This window comes from Cicer arietinum, chromosome 5 (genome assembly GCF_000331145.2).
Source record: "Cicer arietinum cultivar CDC Frontier isolate Library 1 chromosome 5, Cicar.CDCFrontier_v2.0, whole genome shotgun sequence".
Classification (NCBI taxonomy): Eukaryota; Viridiplantae; Streptophyta; class Magnoliopsida; order Fabales; family Fabaceae; genus Cicer; species Cicer arietinum.
In genome coordinates, this window is record NC_021164.2 from 2477472 (window position 1) to 2502854 (window position 25383).

The window sequence follows — 25383 nt, forward strand, 5'->3', positions numbered from 1 at the left end:
TAAAAAACTTTAGGCAATTTTTTACGACTTTTCATGCAGAAATATTTGCAGCACAGTTCCTACAAATATATTTCGTATGAAAATCTGCAGGTATATCCATTGTACCAACCATATGTTTCGCATTAAAATCCGCAGGTAATTTCGTATAAAAATAATTTTTAAAAAAGAATCCGCATACTTAAATTTCCACATTAAATGAATTTGTCTGATTTTTTATTTATATAAAAATTTTAACTAAAAATATATGAAAATATTATTATAAATACATTTTTAAAATATTTAATATTAATCTTCAATTGAAATACTATTGCAATAATCCAAAACAAAATTTATATCATGTTTTCAAATCAAACATGATATAATGTCTATATACAATGTCTTTTCAATTGCCAAACTTCCTAAATATGAACTTCTTTTGGCTCCTTGGTTTGGAACCCCTTGTACTTTACCAAGTCCAGTGCTGTAGAATTTCAAATTGCCTGATTTATTGATTTCAGTTTCTTTAGCATCACCGAGCAACTTCACGCCCTGAAATGGAGATTGTGGTTTACTTCTGCAGGGAGATATGCCTGCAGCAGCAGCTCGTGAACGCCGAAAGGGAGAGAGTCTACCTAGAAGCTCGCCCGAAAAACCAAACCTGTTTGATTCAATCTCAAGTGGTGCAACTACATTGCTTGACTTGTTCTTGTGAATTGCTTCCCAAGCCTGCATCAAAGATTTATATGGCTGTGAGTAAATATGCTGAAAACATGTATTAGATAATAACTGATGATAGTTCACTAACTAGTACATGATCTAACTAGCTAGTATAACTAACTTTTTACATCTAATAGATCCTCTAGTTAGTTTGTTATTTTCTTTATTCGCTAGTTCACAATTATCCTATAAATACTAATGTATCATCATCATTCCTTTTTAATATTCCTATCATTTGATCAATGAAATCACTGAGGTTATTCAGAATAATTCATAACTGTCATACCAGTAATAACATGTTCATTGATAAAGATGCTTATTAACAAAAAAAGGATTGAATGCTTATTCTAATTTTTTGACGTCATTGTCTTAGATTTTCTCCTGAATTGAAAATGTATTCGAAGAATTTAAAATAAAAAATGAGTTGTGATTTTATATTTTATGATTTTACATAAAGAGCCAACAAGAGTTTGTTGTTGCGGTGGATAGGCCCACAATTAATCAAAGTTATGTGGTAGAGAGAGCTTGATTTCTTTCCAGCAAGTACCAATGTTAGATTTGATTGAGAATTGTTAACAATAAATATAAATAAAAAAAGGAAGTAATTCATTTAATGTTTCCATACAATACATAAGCTAACCATACAATCCATTCGAGGTTCTCTCATAGCAGATTTACTTTCACTTGAGTGTTGTTTGGATAATCATGAAATAAGAGGAAATAAAAGTGCATATTTAACGAAAAATATTGAAGAAATAGAAGCAAGAAGAGTTCTGTTTTCTAACAACTCAATATAGAACAAATTCGGCCTAGCAGTCTAAATATATCAATTGGGAACAAATTCGGCCTGATGACAAGAAAGATGAATGAGCAGAACCTTCATTAATAATACTAAATTACGCAGTTTAAAATTGTTTAGATATCTCAACCTTAAAGTTTTCCTGCCATAACTCGGCAACTAGTTCCATGCGCTCCACTAACAGACCCCCTCCTCCTCTTGAACAGACAAGAATATTGATGCTGGCTTCATTTCTGAAATAGTTGAGAAAGTTAAGTGTATATGTATGCAACCAAACTTACTCCTATTAGGTGTTTATGTTATTTGTGCACATGTACACCCGTGTATAATTGAAAATACAATAACCTAAATGCTGAGATGTTTGTAAAAATAACAAATTCAACAAAAAAATGTATGAATTTAAGGACACTGACCTATTGGGCTTAAAATCGACAGGACAATTCTGAATTATTGTCTCTAGTGCAAGGCTAGTCCCCACACCAGTGGGAGAATTTCCTTTCTGGAAAACAGAGAAGACAGTTAGAAACAATATAAAATTCAGACAAAAGAAGCTTTAAGTTGTCCAAGACTGCTACAAACAGGAAGAAAACACCATGAATAACTGAAGCATATTCAGGTTAAACATGCTGATATCATCAGTTAAGATAACTGACTAATATATGTTGAGGGAAAAGGTATCAAAAAGTATTTAGAGCACAAAGGACAAACAAGCACATCAATCAGTACTTAATCATATTCAGGCCAATGAGTCTATGCATCATTAGTTGAAAACACAGTTAGGAATCCAAGCAAATGACAATCAAACTATATAGTGGTTAAAAATACATAGAAATCCAATCAATCTGTGTTTTTAGGACATGTGGCCAGCCTCATCAATCATGACCACCTTCTTCTGCTCCCTTACATTACATTCATTTACTTCTGCCAGTTGTGGAGTAACTAGTCTCAGTCTTTTTGTCCTTCAATTCTATCAGATAATGCTTGCTCACCTTCTAACTATATTTCCTCACTTTATGGCCTACTTAGCTCTTACTCATTCTTCTTAATCATAATTTCTATTTCACAACTTTTTCTATTATCCACCTATACCCAAAACAATTGTTATTTCTTTCAATTATGCAATGCTGTTATATACCCGATATCTCATATCTCTCAAACTGCTCTCTAAAATATAAATTTCTTATTTTAGTCTCTAATTAATATCTTAACAAGTTTTTAGTATTTTCATATACTTTATAGACTAATTTGGAGAGAGAGTGATATCTTAGTGACTAATTAAGAGGATTCAGATTGAGTGCAGTCGGTAAATTTGGATCGTTAGGAGGAAAAGCAACAGATTTTTTTCAGGTTTATAACAATAAAGCTATTCATTCCAAATCTAGTATCCCAAAAGAGTACCCTATTTCATCTTTTAATCTTCAATCTCATGAAGCAAAGCACCTTGCTTCTAAGAGAAAGTTGGAGTTTGGAAGTGGTGTTCTTTTCTACAACAGAGGTTGTGTGACAATAAAAGAAAAGTACGACAAAATAACAGCGGCTCACCATGATTTTACCAATCCCACCGTGAAATCAAACATGTAGTCACTAAAACAAGTTTGTTATTACAATCAAAAGAATACTACTGCTAATCTAGCCAAAGTTCAGCCATTCCCTTACGACCAACTACTGTCAAATTCTATTCACATCAACGAGAATTTATCAATATTAAATAAAATAAAAACTAAGATTTAGAAAGTTAAATACAAGTCACTTGAACAAATGGTGATGGAGTTTCCAATTATTGACAATCATTAACACACTTTTCAGCCCTGGTATTAACTTCTATATTGCAAGCTCATACAAATCATAATTAAAAAAAAGAAGAAGAAAAAACTAATATGAGAATCTGAAATGAACAGCACACACTAAGTAGATGCAAATCAAACATAAGTAAAACGAAATATGTGACAAGCGTAGGGAACTTTTATCAGCACAAAAAGTAGATGCAAGCAAACTGAAAGTAAATAATTCGTAAGAAGAAACGAAATATGTGATAAGTACAGGCAAATCAAACGAAATCTGAGTGCAAGTAGCAACTTGAAAAATAAATCTATGTGTTGAACAAACGAAATCAAAGGAAAACTTACAAACGAAGAGCGGGAGGATGATGCGCACGCGATAGATGAGAAGCGACGAGGCTACGATGACTATGGTTGAGATGCGGTGGCGAGGTGTGACGGTGGTGATTTGAGATGCGACGGTGATGTGTGAGAGTGGTGGGTTAAGAATACGCGAGTGTGACGGTGTGAGGGTTTTGTTACGATAGGCCTAAATCGAGGGTTTTTTATGAACAATTTGTTTTAGAGTTAGCCCTAAATTGTTAGTTATGCAAAAATAGGTCCTTGATACATTTCTTTTTTAGAAATTTTAATTTGGGGAAAAATCCAAACCCAACACTAAATCAAAACTAACTTTCCTTTCCAAATCAAGATGGATTCAAATGCATACTACGAGTCCGAATTATATTATCATCTTTAATTGTGGAACTTGTCTTATATTTTTTATTTGTTTAAAAAGTAATTCTACCTTATTTATATAAAAATAAAATCATAAAAATTGACATGAAATTTACCTGCGGAATTTCCTAAGAATAAAATACTTAAACTTTGCAACGAATTTGCTGCGGAATTTGCTACGGAATTTGCTACGGACATTTACCGCAGATAAATCCTATGGAAAAATTATGAACGTTGCTGCGGAAACATTGTCGTGTGTAAATCCGCAACAACAAAAGATGTTACCTGCCGTTTTACCTGCGGCACACGGTACCGCAGGAAAAGTCTTAAGATAATTGCAAACCGCAGGAAAATCCTCACGTATTACCAGCGGAATTGTGTCCGCAGGAAAATCCGTAGGTAAAAAGCAAATTTCTAGTAGTGTACCCAACAACCTTGCATGTGGGATTCAACCTCTTTAGCTTTTATAATCAAACAAGATCAATGAAGTAGAAAATGAATAAACCCACAAAAAGGGGAATTTCGAGTTGAAGCAGAAAACACAACTTGAAGAGGAATCAGAACTATTGCGATAGTCCTTCTTCAACTATATGAGTTTTAAAAGATGTTAGTTATTTACCTCAAATTATTTTAGCATGAGGGGGTGTGGGTTAAGTTAGCTGAAAATTTTCCTTTGACTTATGAAATTGTTGTTGGGAATAAAAAGATTGGAAAAATTTATATGAAGTGAGGAAGTGGAACTTTTAAGTGTATAGATGTTTTGAATTTGCACCCAAATAGTTTTAAATTGACATGCATATTGTTTGTTTGTTTGCTGATTGATTGTTGCGTTAGTAGTTTAGGAAATCTCATAATTCTAAGAACAAAATTATAGTTCAAGGTGTGAATCCTGCCCTTAAAGGCAATTACACATGCTTGGATGTTTTCCACCCTTGCTAATGTGTTTTGTCTTTGATGGTTGTATCTATTCCTACCTATGATTGATCGTTCTAAAAATTCTATGTATTTTTGCCTATGGTGGTTTTCTTCATTTCTACCTCTAGTGGTTTTCTCCATTTTGCCTCTAGTGGTTTTCTTCTTCTTCATCTGTCTCTTTATCTATTTTTTATTCCTCTAACTCTAATCACTATTTATCTTCCTCTGGACATGTATCTTTTGATACTTCCTTTGGACGTGTATCCTCTAATACTTCATCTGGACGTGTATCCTATGATACTTCCTCTAGACATGTATCCTCTGATACTTCCTCTAAACGGGTATCCTCTAATACTTCCTCTCGACGCATATCCTCTAATACTTCCTCTAGACATGTATCCTCTAATACTTCCTCTAGACGCGTATCCTCTAATACTTCCTCTAGACGTGTATCCTCTAATACTTTATCTGGACATGTATCATCTAATACTTCGTCTAGACGCGTATCCTTGGATACTTCCTCTAGACGTGTATCCTCTTATCACTATTCATCTACCTCTAACTCTGATCATTATTCATAATCCTCTAACCATGTTACCTCTGGTCCATGTATCCTCTAACCACGTTCAATCTAGTCAGAGTTTTCCTTTAGTCATGTCGCCTCTGATCTGTTTACTTCACAAATCATTGCATATGGTTCGAAGTTCTTCCTCTAGTTCCAACATCGAATTAGGAACTTGGGATTAAATTCTCACAGATTTAGTATATTGCTAAGTTGTTTATAATTGTTGTGGATAAAGGATGCATTGCATACATGACACAATAAAGACTTGCATTGAATTAAGATGGATGTCGTACCCGAGGAGATGTATAACTTACGATATTATTGAAAGACATAACATGATAGTTAACTAGCCTGAGAAGGTGACCTTTGAATTAAGGAGATCCCATAATAGAGTTGGAAGTGGTTCGACGTGTGTATTGTAAGTTCACTAGTGGCTTAAAATCTAGGTGAAGGAATTGTTAAGGCAATAAGAACAATGTTTAGGTTATGTTCAATTCAAGGTTTAGAGCATTAAGTGTGAATTTCATGATAGTTATTGTCATAAGACCAAATTGCTTTAAGGATATATGATAGTCTTCAAATGGTTTATAGTACGTTGATAATAATTATTTGGGTTGAAGTAAGGCAATGGGTAGTTGGTAGTGATGTGAGTTGGCAGGGTTATGAACAATGAAAATAATGTTCTTCGAATGAAATTGATCAGTTGTTGCAAGAACAAACATGTTCAATTCCAAATTGGTTGGAGAGATTTTCATGACAACTTACAATAAGATTTCTAGAATACCTGATGAAATATTGAGGTGTATGTGGACGTAGAATAGACATAAATTTCAAGATTGGATGCTAGAAAAGTGACATGGCTAATGCTTGATTTTACAAGAAAGGCTATAAATTAATAAACTCTACAAAATAAAATTCACAAATAACAAAATTGTTCAAAATTGTATAACTTTGTACAACTTTGAATAATTATTTAAAATTGTACAAAATTGTTTAAAGTTGTTCAAAAAGTTGTAGTATATATCAAAGTTGTAGTTTATATATATATATATATATATATGAACTTAATCTTGCCTTATTTTAGTCACGATTAGATCTTAATATTCTATAATGTAAGGAAAAAGTATATGCAACATGCAAAAATAACACATGGACGATATTATTATTTTATATGATATAGTTATGTTAAGATTTTACTACTCTAAATGCAAAATGCAGAAATAATATAGTGTAAGTAAAAATATATTAAAATTAATTATGAATAGGAGTTATAAAAAGATAAAGGTTAGGTTATTAACTTGTGATTTATTTGTCTTATGTAACAATTGGTTATTGTGTCCTACTTTCACAAGGTAGGTTATTCACAAGTAATTAAGAAGTTTTTACTACTTTCATTGTTCATTGAAAGATTTTTTATTTATTTATTATAATTATGGTTGTAGAAATGTGTTTTAGGTAGTAGAAATATTTATGTAAATAAGTTTTGGTGCGTGAATTATTCTAATTTATTAGTTTTGAATTTTGATATGGGATTTATTCTATTGTCTTCATAAATGATTTCCTATGTCTAGTTAAAATTTCAAATTTTCCAAAGTTCTTTTGAACTTTCATTTGTAATTATTATAAACTACAACTTTGAACAATTTTGTTGTGTGCTTTACAAACAAATTTGATTGTGTGCATAATAAACTGGATATTTATGTAGTGATTTATATGAAAGTAAAAATATGAAAATGTTCCTATATGTGTTGTGTATTACATGTTAAATCAATGAATTTTGACTAGTTTTGGCATGTCAAATAAACTTTGCACTATGAAAAAGTTATTTGTGAAGTTGAAAATGTAAATTTTGGTTTCACTATATTTAGTATTTTAATGATAACTCAAAGTGCATTGGCATGTCACTAACAAATAGGTATTTGTGCATCATGGTTGTTGGTTAATTATGTTAATGTGTAGTACTTGTTTAACTGATTATATGATGTTAATTTCTGATTTACAATTATGTTTTATATATATATATTATATATATATATATATATATATATATATATATATATATGCTATTTGAATTGTGTTTGTTATTTGGAGATGACATTTATTTTTGGACTGGACAGGTGAATGTCAATCTGTATTTCCTCCTTGACAGTGATGCCAGCGAGGTATATAAGTTGATCTAGTAGTCCAGCGAGGTATATTAGTTGATCTAGTAGTTGAAGAAGCAAGTAGAACGACTAAATGCAGTTGGAGGCTATGCTATTTTTTAATTCTATTGTTAGTATTGTTGAGAGAATTCTTCACTAGCATCCATAATTATGATCAGCTAGATTTTGTCTTGGGATGAAAAAGTTCAAGAGTCTTGGTTTTAGGGTTTCATTCTTTTGGTTACACAACCACTTATTTGTTTGTAATCGTAATGACTTCATTTATTGAGGAAGTTAATAAAATAATTTTTTTATTTGGTTTAAATTAAATGGATATTTTAATTTTTATTGATCTAAAATAAAATTAACAACTCGTCTTTTTCATGTTTAGAATTTCTTCAATTATTGTGTGAAAAATTGAGAGGTTAAGGTCTATAAACTTAGATATATTAAATTTATTCATGCTAATGACAATGATTAATTAGTGGATTTGAGAAAAATGAAAATTGTTTTTAAAAATAAATATGTTATAATATGCAGAAATTTGACAGAAAAATGAAAATGACAAAAACTGAAAAGTTGCCTTGAAAATAATTTCATTAAACTTTAATTAAACAACATACCTTGCGAAACACTTCCACGAAGACAACATTGGTAGTACTTTTCAATAGTAATTTGTCTTTGTCATGTATCAATATTTTCATACCTATTTTGCTGTTGACTCTAAACATGGCGACATATAATTGGCCATTGCAAAACAGACAATTATTGGAAATTGTCTTCTACGAATTTGAAAGGCCATGGTGACTAAGACAGTGACATTCTTAATATGTATATCAAATTTCCTATATCAAGTCCATTGATACTCAAAATGTCTTTCAATGATTTTGTGAGCCATTGGAGCTTTGTCCCATATAATTAGCTTAGCTAACTTCAAAAGATGCGCTAATTCGTCTCCTTGTTCAATGTTGCAAATTTATTATTGTAGTGTAGGAACATGAATCTTAGAACAATTGTTGAAATATATTATGTTGCTCGGCTTTATCATAATTACGTTCATCGTAAATTAGACGATTTCCTAGAAAATCAGCCATACGACCAATGTGTGGAGGAGTTTCATAGTGTCTCCCTCCACTTCTTGTTGTGGTTGAATGGGAAATTCAAGCATCGATGATGGATCAACAGAAGGAGTGGGATCGACTATCATTTTTGAGAGCCATAGGTCATGTTTGAGAATATCCGATAAGTAAAGGTGATATGCTAATGGAAATCTGCACAAACAGTGTCACTATTCAGTACCACAGATACTAAATACAAGAACTTGACTCTGGATACGGCAGTGAGCGATGGATGGTAGAGGCTATTGATTCCTTCTGTCAACAGTCTGTGGAAGGGGTGTACTTGCACACACTCCAACAATCAAATAAGAATTTATCAAAGAATCAGAGGTTTTTTAGATTAGAATTTGTGTACCTTTACAATCTAATAGGTCTTATTTATATAGAAAATCCTTATAGAGTTTCTAGAATATTCCTATTGTGAACATCAAAGAGGGGGTCTGTGATATTCAGATCACCTTATAATATTGAATGTGTGTTCTTGTAATCAAACAAAGGTGAGTGCTCTCTAGGGGTCGTGATCACAGTGTGATTTCCAACAAATGACTTAGAATGAGTGCATAGGTAATCTATCGTGTGACACCCTAAACCCCAAAATAATATATATAGTAATTTATATTATAATTCTATAAAATTTGCAGTTGATAAATAAAAACTCTTTAAAAAAAACTTTTATGAGTCATTTAGGATATCACATTTCTCAAAATATAAATAGGATACTTTAAAAAAATTCCTTCTATAAAACAATGCAATCTCCATAAACTCGATTTAACTATAATTTCTTAATTTAAATCCGAAAACTTACTAGTATTTATAAGATTTTCATACAAAAGTGGTTTCTAATTAAATAATTAAAATATAATTTATAACTCTCATTCTGATATCACCTATTAAAGTAGGACTTCTCCCAAACATGAATTTCAAGACTCATTAATCTATAATAACTGCAATTTCACAAATACAGGGATAAGCTAGTCAAACACAGACAACGAGGGGGTGAGTTTTGAAATCATGTTGATAGTATAATGTAAGTAAGAAGAACACTCAATTAATCATGAATGAACCATATCGTTATACAAACATTCTTCAAAGGAAAAATGTCATATTATAAAGTCAAAATTACTAAAGAAAAATCAATATATTTCACTATAACATCAAATCATCTAAGAGAAGTTATTATCGCACACGATACATATTAATCACAGCAAAACAATCACAAGAAAATACAACGCTACGCATGAGCTTATACTCTACTTCACAATTTGGTACCATTCTAACTCTAAAGTACTTGGTTATGAGGTTTGATACTATGCGACCATGCGAGTGGACGGATAATTCAAATTGACTATGTGCTCATAATCCTCTCAACTCAACCCGAGACGCATATACGCGACAGTCGAGGTAAACGTGTGTTGCATGGTAGCTCCGACATTTGGAATGCTACCTCCAAATCACCTAGGAATTCCCTACCCGACTACCTTCAAGGTCTAACAATCTTTCCTTACTTAAGGCTCAACAGTAGCCCGTCACGATAAAGCTCATTCAGTTGTATTTCCTCAAAATCACTAGGCTTGTCAGACCCTACCTATATGATGAAAAAATAATCTCCGCTTCAAAAATTATCATATATTCTCTCACCTCGTTGGCCTAGGCTACTCCATTAAGAGCATCATCACTATTTCATCAACTATGGGGTTACTTCAAAATTCTTCTCACAAATTTATAACATCATTAATCATACATAATCATAATCATCATATAAACTCATCACAAGTTTATAACATCACTATCATTAATCAAACATCATTATTATCATTACATAAGCATATATCATACAATACATTTATCTTTTATAATCGTATCACATAATTGCGTCTAATCAAACACATGCATAGAATTTCATTCGACATCCAACATCACAATAATATAAAATACCACACAATTATCGAAAATTAAATCAATCAACACCTTATAAACATTTATATTTAACATTTTAATCTCACAATCCTCATATTTTCACATTAATTGATTTATCTCTCAAAGAGCTACTACCGTACGTTGCAAGTCCCAAATGAATCGTTGGAAAATATGGTTTTTCTATTCATCTCAAAATATATTATACTTGTGAATTCAAACACTATATCACCCCTTACCTTAATCTGACGCTTTCATAAGATATAAGAATTAGAATAATTTTCAGCAACCATGACATGTCGACAACATGTTACGAACAAGTCTAAAAGCATCGATGAATTGGTAAAGTTAATGAAATATGACTAATAATTTACACATACCATAAAAATCAATGTTACATAATTAATAAAAATATTAGGTGAAGAAACATATTCAAAACGACATAAAACAAGTTATTAGAAAAGGTTTAACCGACGCTTGGAGTGCCGACAAGGTCCAACGCAGACTTCACTGAAACACGCAAATGAGTATTGCTTCTTGAAGGTTTTGACGAGAGGAGTCCAAAAACGTTGTCAGTTTTTAGGAAGATGAACGTGCTCGCCATAATTCGATAAAACAACAACGACGAGGTTGCAAAATTTTTTAAGTGTAACGGTTGGTGATTTCAAACATAGGTAAAGGAAGATGGTGTTTCGTGGAGTCCAAATATGGTCTCGGTTTTCATTGATAATAGTCGTGATGGCCAAAATCTTGATCAAAAGATGGATGTGTGATTTTTTACAAAGAGGAATAGGGTGTTTCAATTTGCGCTTCAAGTTGGGAATAAAAAAAGAGATCATAACGATCACAAATGAGATCTCAGTTTTGTACGACATTCACTATAATGGTCATGGTTAAAGAGATAAGGTGAAAAGGAAATGGGTCATCGAGTTGGAGGCTTACGAAGAAGATCAAGGCGTAGAGAGGTCACACCTTTTTCATTTTTTTCTTCTTATTATTATTTTATTATTATTTAATTAGATTTTACTCTTGAATAAAGGATTAGCCCATAAAACACATTTTACTACTTTTATTTATTTTATTATTTTTAAATAATACCAATAATTAACAAAACTAATTTCTTTAGCATTTTTTTTAAAGACAATTTCATTATAAAAATATTACTAATATTTCAAAACTAATATTTTAAAAAATAAAATAATTAATCTTTTAAAATACATTAATAACCAAAACACTAATATTCAAAATAATAACTATAATTATTACTATAATATTTTACAAAATAGTCGCATAAAATCACTACTATCTTTATAGAATAGACAAAACAATAAAACAAATAAATATAACATCAAGAATTTATATTAATTACTAAATCACAATAAATATGCATAAAATCATCATGTCATATAAAATATATAAAAGTAAAAGAAATCAATCGCAGTATTACTAATATCTCAAGATGATTATTTATAAAATAAATAACTAAAATATAATTATGTGCAGACATAACATCAGTCAAACACAGGAAAATATCACATTAGCTATGTACATGCATATACACATAAAATCGCCTAAAATCTTATTCTTTAAATATTACACCAAAATACTAATATTTTTAGAAAAATATATAAAATATAATATTTATTATTTATATTACTTATTTAGTAAAATATGTACAAGATTAACACACATATAAAGAAAACTAATCATAAAATTAATTATAAAATAACTTTAACACCAAATTAATTATTTAAAATTCTATTTTCATTAATAAAATAGTTTATTATAAAAATTTGGGTGTTACATATCGTGTCTGTTATTACCAGATTATCTTTTTGTCCATCTAGAGGTCATGTTAAGAGGTCCAGGTGATTTACTAAAGACTATCACCTCAAATTTCTTCATCATATGCAGTTTGCCTTAGTTTCAAGAAGGTTTTGTGATGTTATCTGATTGGATTGGGTCAAACAAGAGACACTCGTCTCCATATTGGGCTTGAACTATGTTAGTGTGAGTTTGAACATAATATAGGTTAAATAGCACTCGCGGTCCCTCAACTTAATTCAGTTAAAGTTTTAGTCCTTTATTTTTTTTTTTTTCCGATTTGGTAATTTATTTTAATTTTAAGTGATAATTTGATCTTTTATGTTTTAAAATGTCAACAATATGTTATCCTATTTTTTACAAAACTTCAAAAAAATTATGAAAATTTTTAAACAAAATCCATAAAATTAATTATCATTTTCAATATAATGCAAATTTCATCAAATTCATAACTTAAATATTTAAATAAACTCATATTTTCATTCTTTATTTGATGAATTTGATGTTGTTGGAGATGAAAATATGAGTTTATTTGAATATTTGAGTTATGTCACTACGCGAAAATGGTATTTTACAGCACTTTTTTTAAGCCATTTATAGCGCTTTTTCAAAAAATTAAGCGTTGTAGTATCCAGCGCTGTAAAAAGATACAACAGCGCTCTTTAAAAAAGCGCTGTAAAAGACCTCCTTATTTTACTTTTAAAAACCTATTACAGCGCTTTTTTTAAAGAGCGCCGTAAAAGACCTCCTTATTTTACTTTTAAAAACCTATTACAGCGCTTTTTTTAAAGAGCGCCGTAAAAGACCTCCTTATTTTACTTTTAAAAACCTATTACAGCGCTTTTTTTAAAGAGCGCCGTAAAAGACCTCCTTATTTTACTTTTAAAAACCTATTACAGCGCTTTTTTTAAAGAGCGCCGTAAAAGACCTCCTTATTTTACTTTTAAAAACCTATTACAGCGCTTTTTTTAAAGAGCGCCGTAAAAGACCTCCTTATTTTACTTTTAAAAACCTATTACAGCGCTTTTTTTAAAGAGCGCCGTAAAAGACCTCCTTATTTTACTTTTAAAAACCTATTACAGCGCTTTTTTTAAAGAGCGCCGTAAAAGACCTCCTTATTTTACTTTTAAAAACCTATTACAGCGCTTTTTTTAAAGAGCGCCGTAAAAGACCTCCTTATTTTACTTTTAAAAACCTATTACAGCGCTTTTTTTAAAGAGCGCCGTAAAAGACCTCCTTATTTTACTTTTAAAAACCTATTACAGCGCTTTTTTTAAAGAGCGCCGTAAAAGACCTCCTTATTTTACTTTTAAAAACCTATTACAGCGCTTTTTTTAAAGAGCGCCGTAAAAGACCTCCTTATTTTACTTTTAAAAACCTATTACAGCGCTTTTTTTAAAGAGCGCCGTAAAAGACCTCCTTATTTTACTTTTAAAAACCTATTACAGCGCTTTTTTTAAAGAGCGCCGTAAAAGACCTCCTTATTTTACTTTTAAAAACCTATTACAGCGCTTTTTTTAAAGAGCGCCGTAAAAGACCTCCTTATTTTACTTTTAAAAACCTATTACAGCGCTTTTTTTAAAGAGCGCCGTAAAAGACCTCCTTATTTTACTTTTAAAAACCTATTACAGCGCTTTTTTTAAAGAGCGCCGTAAAAGACCTCCTTATTTTACTTTTAAAAACCTATTACAGCGCTTTTTTTAAAGAGCGCCGTAAAAGACCTCCTTATTTTACTTTTAAAAACCTATTACAGCGCTTTTTTTAAAGAGCGCCGTAAAAGACCTCCTTATTTTACTTTTAAAAACCTATTACAGCGCTTTTTTTAAAGAGCGCCGTAAAAGACCTCCTTATTTTACTTTTAAAAACCTATTACAGCGCTTTTTTTAAAGAGCGCCGTAAAAGACCTCCTTATTTTACTTTTAAAAACCTATTACAGCGCTTTTTTTAAAGAGCGCCGTAAAAGACCTCCTTATTTTACTTTTAAAAACCTATTACAGCGCTTTTTTTAAAGAGCGCCGTAAAAGACCTCCTTATTTTACTTTTAAAAACCTATTACAGCGCTTTTTTTAAAGAGCGCCGTAAAAGACCTCCTTATTTTACTTTTAAAAACCTATTACAGCGCTTTTTTACAGACTTTTTAAAGCGCTTGTCCAAAAGCGTTGTAAAAAACCTCCTTATTTTTTTTTAAAAACCTTTTTACAGCACTTTTCCGAAAAGCGCTCTAATAGGTCCTTTAATTATGTGAAATCAAAGTCTTTTACAGCGCCTTTTTTACAACGCTTGTCAAAAAAACGTTGTTGTATCCTCCGTTATTTTTAAAATATCATACAACAGCGCTTGTATTTAATAAGCGCTATAAAAGACGCGCTATAAAATGTCATTTTTGGCGTAGTGTGTATTTGATGAAATTTGCATTATATTGAAGATGATAATTAAATTTATGAGTTTTGTTTGAAAATTTTGATTAATTTTTTGAATTTTTATAAAATAAAGGATAACATTATTGACATTTTAAAACATAAAAGATCAAACAGTCGCTTAAAATTAAAATAAATGATCAAATTAGAAGAAAAAATAAATAGATGACTAAAACGTTAATTAAAATTAAGTTAAAGGACCACGGGTATTATTTAATCCATAATATATATTTGTGACTTCAAATTAAAAAAAAAGAAAATTGTATTAGAAAATCTAATGAAAGGTATACTAAGATTATATCACCAAATTTTCAATGTTACTAATATTATTTAAAGAAAAATTTAGTTTTTTTTATGTTGCTGATGTTATATATAATTTAAATAACAAATAATTTTTATTTTTATTTTTAATTTTGTTTATTAGAGGTTGAATTATTAAGATTAGAACATTTGAATCAATCATGCACATAATGTTTACATTACAAATATTCATTACCAGCTGCCTATCGCAACCTATCCTGCATATATATGTAGCAGAATTCCTACTTTCTTAAAATTCATTGCTAGTATATGAATTTTTCCAACTTCAGTGATGGATCCTTTATATTGCTTGTAGTTACATTAGAATTCCATACTTTGAGGCAAAAGTATAAAGGTTCATTGATTCGTTCTTCCATTACATCTTGTGTCGTTATTCAAAACGTAGTATTGTTCAAGAAGTTGAGGTACAACCCTGAAAAATATTGGAGAGAAACTGTACTACAAAGCAATATAATCCATTCCATGCCATTTACTTGAAAGAACAGACCTATGATGTTTTAGGTGTGTAGACGGAATGATACACCATTTGAATTTCACACACAACTTAGCATAGACTCCAACACAACATTGACACAAACACATTGATATTATTAATGTAAAAAACAAAAGATACGGACACCGATACATATATAGTTATTTAGTTATGAAGCATCTATATTAAGAATCAAAATACTTATATGTGCAAATAAATTTGCTAGTCTTTTACTTTATTCATCCATTTACTACTAAACATAATGTAATCAAATGTATTTTATCTTTAACACTTCGTGATCATCATTGCTTGTTAAATTTTTTTTTTAACTCGTATATGTATTAGAAATATGTTCTACGGTATTTTCAATGTGTCAAATAAAGAGTACACTATTATGAAATCTCGTTGTAGTGTAGTTTATAGCACATAACTGTAAGGTCTTGAGTTCAAACTCAAGACATGATACCCAATCTAACAATATTGTATTTGTCAATTGAACTAGACCTTCCAGACATAATACACAATGATAGAAAAATATTTGTAGAGATTGTTAAATATAAATATATTTAATGCATAAGGATGAATGGACCACATACTTCCAAAAGTTCTTCAATGAATTTGATCTTAAAAGGGGGAAATCAATAGATATGAGTGAGTCTACAACTACTTCAATACATGTTATAAATTTGTTTATTCTCCTTTTTTATGATACACAATTCATAGTGTAGTTTTCTTGATTTTGCTCATTTATGAGCATATAAAGTTACAAATTTGAGTGCACACATCCACGATGGAGAAGAGAAAATGAAACTAAAAAGAGCAACCAAGTGGCACGAGGATCTTGCTAATTCGAATATGAATCTCCAAATTCAGAATTTCTTGGCATCTCTGGAAAAACTTCAGCCATAATAATTTTTCGCTCATCCAGATGAATACGATCAATAAGGCCTGCATTAGTTCCAAACTATCCTTGTCTTTTTCACTGTTGCTGTTATTTTAACAATGAAACCTACACATATATACCAACTGAACAAGTAGATACAGTCAAAGGTTGAATTGCATTGAAACAAACAAATTTGATAGCAAAACAACAGATACAGTTCAAACACAAATAAGTGTAAATATTCAAAACAGATGTCATGCAGTATGATAAAAGCAAAAGAAGATCAACAAAACCTCTTAGCAAAGGTTGAAGTCATTCTAACTTCAACTACTTTTTCAGGAGAGGATTACATACAATAAAATCATATGTACTAAAATAACTAGAAACTTTGCTCTTGTATACTAGACATAAGTAACCATGCCTTTACCTTGTTCTATACTAAAATAATTATGATAAATTTTCTTTAAGTTTGAAATAGACAAAATAGAAGTACAGGCAATAATTCAGATGTAAACTTTCCAGTTACGAATGCAAGCATGAGAAAAAACAACTACTGCTCTAAGCAATGAAGAAGATTCTTCTAGTAGTAGAGAAATGGAAAGAAAAAAATTATTGGAATTGATACCACCACTAGTATGTATAATATATACATCATTCATATTAGGACTACTAAAATTTTATCATGTACTCATACATCGTACCTGAGGATAATGTTACTGCTCTAACAAGAGTAACATGGATGCGTTCAAATTTTGAAGGGCACCCATCAGGTCATTGTTTCAACCGTGAGAACAAAGAACTTCCAATGATAGAGAGCGGCATCAATTATTGGTGTGTTGGACGATTTTTGGGTGCCATACCAGTTCATTGTGGACCACCTCCTCTGTAAAATCGGCTTAATAATATAAAGGTGATGGATTGACTTTAAGAATCCATATTTCCAATATGTAACATGTTCTGCAATGATGGCAGTGTTTTCACACAAAAATTTGTTAAAAGAATGCGATGCGAGTATGCTACTCATAATACTAATTATTTTTCCATCACTACAATTCATGATACTACTCTTCAAGCTTCTTATAAGTGCTGCTCTAATTTTGTGATGCTCTACAAGAAGAGCGTTCAATTCTATATAAAGACATTCCAGCAAGTGTTATCCATCATTACTTCTTCTTTTTTCATCTATCTTTGAGAGAAAATGATATGAGTAATCAATATGATCAATACTTTTTGGGGTCAAGCACCGATTTCATCAATGGTTCTGAGAAATGTGAATTAAATGATCTTGTATTTTAAAGACAACGGGGAGGGGATATTGTGAAATACACAGAGAATGATGCTCCAGTGGAAAGGCAAGGGAGAAAGATAATAAAGTGCATTGCAAGGAAATAACAAGCACAAGATTTTACAATCAGTAAACTATTCTTTTGAAGGAGATTGGTGTTTTTAGGGAGGAGAGTATCACATTCAATCTGATTGTTGAGACAAATACCAAGATACAGAGCATTACATAAGTATTTAACTAGTATTGGTTTTCTTTCTTCAGCTTGATAGAAAAAAATGTGGAGGGAAAAAACCAATTCTTATAAGAAGAAATGGACCAATATATCATTAATTATATGATTCAAATGCAATATGAACATTAGTTTGACATAAGGATATCACCATTCCAAGATAAGATTTTCCTGCTAAACATGGTGTAGTTAATGCATTTTGATACTCATAAGCATAGAATTTTGGATTACCAATAGGAAAGCTTTGATAATTTGAATGCGTTTGCCACATTTCTTCAAATTTTGATTGGAAATTCCGAATACACAGCAAGTCACAAGGCTATAGAATAGGAGAAAGAAGTAAAAAGAAACACAATATAGGGTCACTAAAATGGCAATCAATACTTAATCTTGCTGCAGCTAAAGAAATTACCCGGCAAGCAATGCTACACATCCTTAAAGAGGAAATTTCACATGTCCATAAGCCATGCAAGCTGAAAATAAAAAACCGGAAGTAGTTGCATTATACTTCATAGACCTAATTTGTTAAGAAGCGATGTAAGAGGTGCATATGGATGTTGCATATTGAGTTCAAAATTTATAGTATTAAGAAACAATTGTTTAGCCTCAAGCACACTTTTGTGATCATGTTCAAACCAATCATGTGTCACTAGAAAGTATTTTACCTAGTTTTTCTTTTCCAATAGACCTCTAGAAAACATTTCACGTAGAAGTTTCTCGGCTTTATCTGTCTCGCCTTTTTCAAAGAGAGAGTAGATAATTGTTTCATAACTTATGACATCAGGAGTGCAACCATTGTCTTCCATTCTCGATAGCATGACAAGTGCTTCATCAAACAAGTCATCCTTACAAAGTCCTTTTATCATAACATTATATGTCACGACAGTTGGATGATAGCCTTTAGTCAAAAGCTCCTGAAAAATCACTTGTGCATTCTTAAGTCTTCCACCTTTGCAAAGACCATCAATTAGTATAGTGTATGTGCGAACATCTAGCACAATACCTTGGTTTTTAATTTTCTTAACAAATGCAATTGCCTTGTCCAGATTATTATTTTTGCACAAAGCATGTAATAAAGAATTGCAAGTGATTATATTGACTGGTTGACCTATATCATGCATCTCATCAACAAGTTCCCAGGCATGAGAGAATTTCCCCGATTTGCACAAACCATCAATGAGAGTATTGTAAGTCACCACATCAGAAATAATCTTCTTGCTATGCATTTCTCTAAAGAGGTTCATGGCTTCATCAACCATTTTATTTTTACACAATCCATTAATAATGATACTGTAGCTCTGAACATTCGGCCTCACTCCCTTGTAGACCATAGTGTTTAAAACACTTATTGCCTTGTTCAGTTGATTAACTAAGCAATACCCATCCATTAAAGCACTATAAGTAACAACATTTGGTTTTACACCTTCTTTCATCATCATAGCCAACACATTCATTGCTTCTTTTACTTTCCCTTCCTTGCATAAGGCATCAACCAATATATTAAAAGCAAAACCATCTGGTTTGATGTTTTTCATTACCATTTCATGGAACAAACCAAACGCTTCTTTCAATTGACCAACTATGCAGAATCCATATATTAAAGCACTAAAAGTGACAACATCAGGATCAATTTTCTTAGAAATCATTTCGGAATACAACTCATAACCATCATTTGCAAACTTATCTTTACACAAACTATCTATAATTGTACTGTAAATAACCGCATCGGGCTTGACTAGTTTCACTTCAATCCTTCTTAGCAATTGCAAGGCGGCTCTTGTTTCCCCCATTTTACACAATCCATTGATCAAAGTTCCATAACTAACATGATCCAAATGAAATCCTTGTTTGATCACATGGTCATGAAAGTGCAGAGCTTCCTGGACTTTACCATTAAGACATAGACCTTTCATAAGAGTAGTCAAGGTTATGGTATCGGGTTGAAGCCCCATCTTGAGAATCTTAGCAAATACAGAAAATGCAAAATTCATTTGACCTAAGTGGCAGTAACAATTCATCGAGATGCTTAAAGTAATTAAGTCAAGGGTGATTCCGTTGAATTCCAATTGACGAGAAAGAGAAATAACAGTGGGGTAATGCTTCATCTTAACAAGGAACCCTAAAATCTTGGTGAATTGGATAATGGATGGGGCAGGATGCATAGAGAGTGTGCGACGGAATGAGGAAACAGCATCATTAACATCAAATTCATTGGAATTGAAACGAGAATGAGAAGAGAATGAAAGAAGGAAAATGTTTGAAGAAGAAATTGGAAGAAAATTGGGAATGGAAGAAAGAGAGAAAGCATACCTCGCTAAGGTTAATGACCTTGAGAATGAAACTGAGAGAGACGATAACATTGTTGATGATGAAAGTGAATGTAATTGTACGAATGACTCAAATTCGCAGAATAAGAAGATTAATTACGAAGCTTCAACAATGTCACATATTTCACTCACAAGAAGAACAAATCTCAGTGAGTAGAGACTATTGTCAAAAATTATTGTAGACTCTTATTTTTTTACTGATACTAGTGAAATACTCGGTCTCTATGATTAGGAAAATGCATTTTTTGTTTTTGTTTCCATAGATTCTTTTCTATAGAGAAAAATATGAAATATCATTTTATTTATTTATAAATATTTGATATTTATGCATTTTTTACAATATATTTTGAATATTCCATAGATAAAATTTTAAAGAAAATTATAATATATTGATTTTTATTTACAGTATAAATTATATATAAGATAAATATTTTTTATTAGTCGATATTTATTAATTCACAGCATATTTTATAAAAAATAAATAAATAATAAATATATAAATAAATATATAGATAAATATATATTTTATTAATTCACAGCATATTTTATATGTATAAATCTTGTATTTAAAAGTAAAAAGATAATATATATGAATAATAAATATAATTTTTTATAATTTTTTTTAAATATTTTAATAATATAACATGTATTTAATATGACAATCAACAATGTCCGATTCGTGCAAATATGAGTTTTTGCTAATTTTTTTTTTATAAAATGCTACTCATTATTCTACATTTTTTTCTTAAATGTTGTTACACTTCACATGTAGTTTGCTTTATCATGCATTAATTGGATTAACTAATTAATGTATTATCTCTTATCTTATATAAGTGTAAAACAGTGGACAAATAACGTTTTCTGGTATTTTTTTTTACTTGCAGTGTATATTAACAATTATTTGCTTACTATTTATATTGATGTTTTGATTAGAAAAAATAAAATAAAAATTATGAAATTGTTGTGATATTAGGGGAGTATGAAAAATGAAAATTATAATTATAAAAGATACATTTGTCTTTTTATCATTTTAATTAATTTCTCCCTACTTGTTTTTTTATTCATTTAAACTAGCAAGTTCTATGAGTAGACTACTACTTGAAAATCATTTGAAACTCCAACGATATTTAACATTAGTCATCAAAAACATAAAATAGGTATGTGTGCTTAAAAGTTAACTTTTCTTATATTTTAATCAAACTCGTCTTACGATATTTAACATTAGTCATCAAAAACATAAAATAGGTATGTGTGCTTAAAAGTTAACTTTTCTTATATTTTAATCAAACTCGTCTAAGCTACGACGATAAAAAAAATATATTTTATGCGAGAGACCGTACATTATCAGTTCAAATTTAGAAATTACAAGAATGATGGGAACACAAAAGAATGTAATGTATACTCTTAATACATTGAATTGAAATGATTGTGAGAGAAATTTTATAGTGATTTAGCTTTAAATATGCTGAAAGGAATATTTGTGCACATAAAATGACTAAGATTATCAAGATGTAAAGTATGACATATGGTTTGCCTCTGTGGTACATATGTACTTTATTTGTAACCAAAGAAACCGATCATTGTTTTTTATAGATTCAGTGGATGAATATTAATTTCAACACTTAAAATTTTACAATTTAGAAACTAAAAACTTTATATAATTCGTAAATATAAGATGATAATTATGAGTCTATGTCTATTTTTTTATTATCAGTGTGCATATATTGAATCAGTAACTTTACCTGAAACTGTCGTAGCCAATAATAGAAAAAACAATCACAAAATTTGGTATTAATGAAGTAGAAAGAGTGCTCTTGTTTCAAAGAGATATATATGTCACACAATTTCTATTTAGCCAAACACATCATACAAACACAAGCACATAGTTGTTCATCATAAATTGTTGGATCAAATAAACACATAAGATAATTATATTATTGGATCAAATGCTCAGTTTTATGATAATACATTGGTCTTTACATCCATGTTCATTTTAAATTACCTATGCAAACAATCTTAAAATTCCAAATTAAGAAAGGCTACTATTGACTTAATAATTAAGCATTTACACATGTCATTTATTATATTTATCCTCTCACTAAGCTTTACTTATTCGGAGTAGATAAATATATATTATTAAAGTAAGTAAATATAAAAATATACGAACTAAATAAATGTATTTTGTTAATATATCAACTAATTTTTCACTATAATATTTTATTTGGGTAGCTAAATTTTTACCCTATTCATACAAGTAACTTCGCCCCTGCTTCAATGTATATATATTAATGTTATGACTCCTAAATCACATTTGAAAAATAAAGTAAATAAATTTATACAACAAGGTTTTCAACCTTGAAAAAATAGTTAGGGTGAACATGCTCTTAACTTTCAACATGCTATTCAATGTGGATTCATGAACCCGAGCTACAAATTCATTTCTTCTTATAAAAATTTTGATCAAATCTTCTTGTAAATAAATCATATCTTCTTGTAAGATAAATCTTGATCAAATCTTCATGTAAATAATTTATATTTTCTTGTTGATAAGATGTTGATCATATCTTCTTTAAATCTTGACAATTTTTTTTTTTTAATTTGGTCAAAGATTTTTTTCAATTATAAATTTGAATCAAATCTAGTTTTAGATTCTTTTCAAAAATATGAATTTTTTTTTCATACTCTGTGAAGTTAAATATATTGTTCTCATAAAATATTTTTGTTAATATCAAAACCCTAAGTATAAAACCAACTTGGTTCCAACAGATGTATTGTCACGTTTAACATGCCCAAAAGTGAAAGTGGAATATCAGCGACCTACATGAATGTTACAGCCCTTGGATATATTTGAACGGAAGTGGGACAACATTTTGATGACCTTTGTCACTGGATTTCCTAAAACAAGGAGAAAAAATGATTCTATTTTGGTGATAGTAGATCGGTTGACTAAATATGTGCACTTTTTAGCTTTGAAGACTACCTATAATATGGCCAAGCTAAGAGAGATCTGCATTACTGAGATTGTAATAGAACCTATAATGTGGTTATTTATAATTCAATAATGGATGGGTATTTCCTAATTAGTCAAGTGAACAAGGCCAAAGGTATATTTGACTCAATGGTCCAAAGGGGAGTGGCTCCTAATGTTTGGAGCTAATGTATCATTATTAATGGATTATGCAAGAATAAAATGGTGGATGAAGCCAATGATCTGTTTAAAGAAATGCATTGCAAAGGGAGTATTCCTAATACGGTAACTTATAATTCTCTTATTCATGGTTTGTGCAGAGTAGGGAGAATTTCTTATGCATGGGAGCTTGTTGATGAGATGCATGATAAAGGTCAACCAATTGATATATTCAATTGATCTCCTCCATCTACTTTAAAGATTCTATGGCTTATAGATCCTAGATTCTGTATTTTGATTTATCAGAAGATTGGTAATTAGTTTCATGTTGTTTATTTAGCTATGTGATTCATTTGTTTCTTCATGGATCAACATAGTCCATTTTCTAATAGATATATAATGTATGCCCCTTGCTGATATGCAACATGAACTATACGATTCCTTATCATATATGAGCTACATGGGTTCTGTTTGGCAATTTTGTAGCTATTGAAAGCATGTCGATAGAATTTCTTATCATAGATGCTATTTATATAAGATTGCTATTCATGGGTATTTCCTAATATTTTTTACTGCTCAAATCTTATTTTGTTGTTAACTGTTAACAATGAAAAGAGGAAGAAGAGAAACAACCGCTCTAGGGTTTCATAACATAGAATGAATCAAACTTGAGTTAATAGGGTTACAATGAGTATATATATAAAATAATAGAATTGTCTAAAACACCCTTACTACTAATATATAATAATATTGTCTAACATCTCTCCTCAAACTCACGATGCATTAACATGGAGCATCGAGAGTTTGTCAACTAAAAAACGGAAACGTTTAATGAAATGCATCTTTGTAAACAAATCAGCAATCTGTAAAGAAGAAGAAACAAACGGTAGAGTAATGGTTCCATGCTGAAGATGATGACGAGTAAGATGACAATCAATCTCAATGTGTTTGGTGTGTTCATGAAAGACCGAGTTGTGAGCAATTTGAATAGCACTCTTGTTATCGCAGTGCATCAGAGTTGGCTCAGAAAAAGAGATACTCATATCAGACAAAAGCCAACACAACCAAATTATTTCAGCGATAGTGGATGTCATAGCACGATACTCAGCTTCTGTAGAGGAGCGAGAGACAATGTCTTGTTTCTTACTCTTCCAAGAAATAAGAGAGTCTCCAAGAAAGATACAGAACCTTGTGGTGGATTTACGATCTGTGGTGTCACTAGCCCAATCAGCATCAAAATAAGCTCGTAACTCTAATGAGGATGACGATGGAAAGAGAAGACTTTGAAATTGAGTTCCTCGAAGATAACGAAGAACCCGAATAACTGATGCCCAATGTACTGTAGTGGGAGAGAGACAACAAACTGACTAACAACATGAACATCATAAGCAATGTCGGGTCTGGTAATCGTAAGATACACTAAGCTGCCAACTAAAGTACGATACAAAGTGGAATCTGGTAAAGGAACATCATCCGAGGGAGCATATTTCACATTCAACTCAAAAGGAGTATATGCTGCTCTAGTATCAGAAAGACGAGTCTGATCAAGAATGTTGGCAATGTACTTGGATTGAGAAAGAAGGTAGCCTCTAGGAGAGTAGACAACTTCAATCCCCAAGAAATAGCGAATAGTTCTCAAGTCCTTCATCTCAAACTATTTGGCTAACTACAATTTCAACTCATTGATTCCACTAACATCATCACCTATAATAATCATATCATCAACATATAGAGAAAGCATAATGCGACCATAAGTGGTGGACCTTATAAACAATGCAGAATCATGTTCACTAGAGCGAAAACCAAGAGAAGTGATCACAGTAGAGAATTTCTCAAACCAAGCTCGAGGAGC

General features: G+C 30.7%; 2 protein-coding genes across 13 annotated transcripts; both read right to left on the reverse strand.

Moving 5' to 3' along the window:
* Positions 1–228: 228 nt before the first annotated feature.
* LOC101505869 (uncharacterized) lies at positions 229–3855 on the reverse strand. 5 transcript variants are annotated; one of them, XM_004516294.4, is made up of 4 exons: positions 3622–3843; positions 1909–1994; positions 1626–1728; positions 229–726 (listed from the first exon to the last, which is right to left on the reverse strand). In XM_004516294.4, the coding sequence occupies exons 3-4, from the start codon at positions 1662–1664 to the stop codon at positions 343–345; spliced, it is 423 nt and encodes a 140-aa protein (XP_004516351.1). In that variant the 5' UTR covers positions 1665–1728; positions 1909–1994; positions 3622–3843; the 3' UTR covers positions 229–342. The 5 variants fall into 5 exon arrangements, 4 of the variants coding, with proteins under 4 accessions (XP_004516351.1, XP_004516352.1, XP_073225395.1 ...); XM_004516295.4 differs by having other exon boundaries at positions 229–705; positions 3622–3840; XR_012163305.1 differs by lacking the exon at positions 229–726 and adding an exon at positions 1282–1505 and having other exon boundaries at positions 1544–1728; positions 3622–3839.
* A 12473-nt stretch (positions 3856–16328) lies between these two features.
* Positions 16329–20599, reverse strand: LOC101504908 (uncharacterized). Of its 8 annotated transcripts, none has more exons than XM_073369088.1 (5): positions 18743–20599; positions 18490–18550; positions 18309–18396; positions 17265–17446; positions 16329–16706 (listed from the first exon to the last, which is right to left on the reverse strand). In XM_073369088.1, exon 1 carries the CDS (start codon positions 20435–20437, stop codon positions 18743–18745), a length of 1695 nt encoding a protein of 564 aa, XP_073225189.1. In that variant the 5' UTR covers positions 20438–20599; the 3' UTR covers positions 16329–16706; positions 17265–17446; positions 18309–18396; positions 18490–18550. The 8 variants fall into 8 exon arrangements, with proteins under 8 accessions (XP_073225189.1, XP_073225186.1, XP_073225192.1 ...); XM_073369085.1 differs by having other exon boundaries at positions 17265–17520; XM_073369091.1 differs by having other exon boundaries at positions 17265–17520; positions 18309–18550; positions 18743–20203; positions 20388–20590.
* Between the last annotated feature and the right edge of the window lie 4784 nt (positions 20600–25383).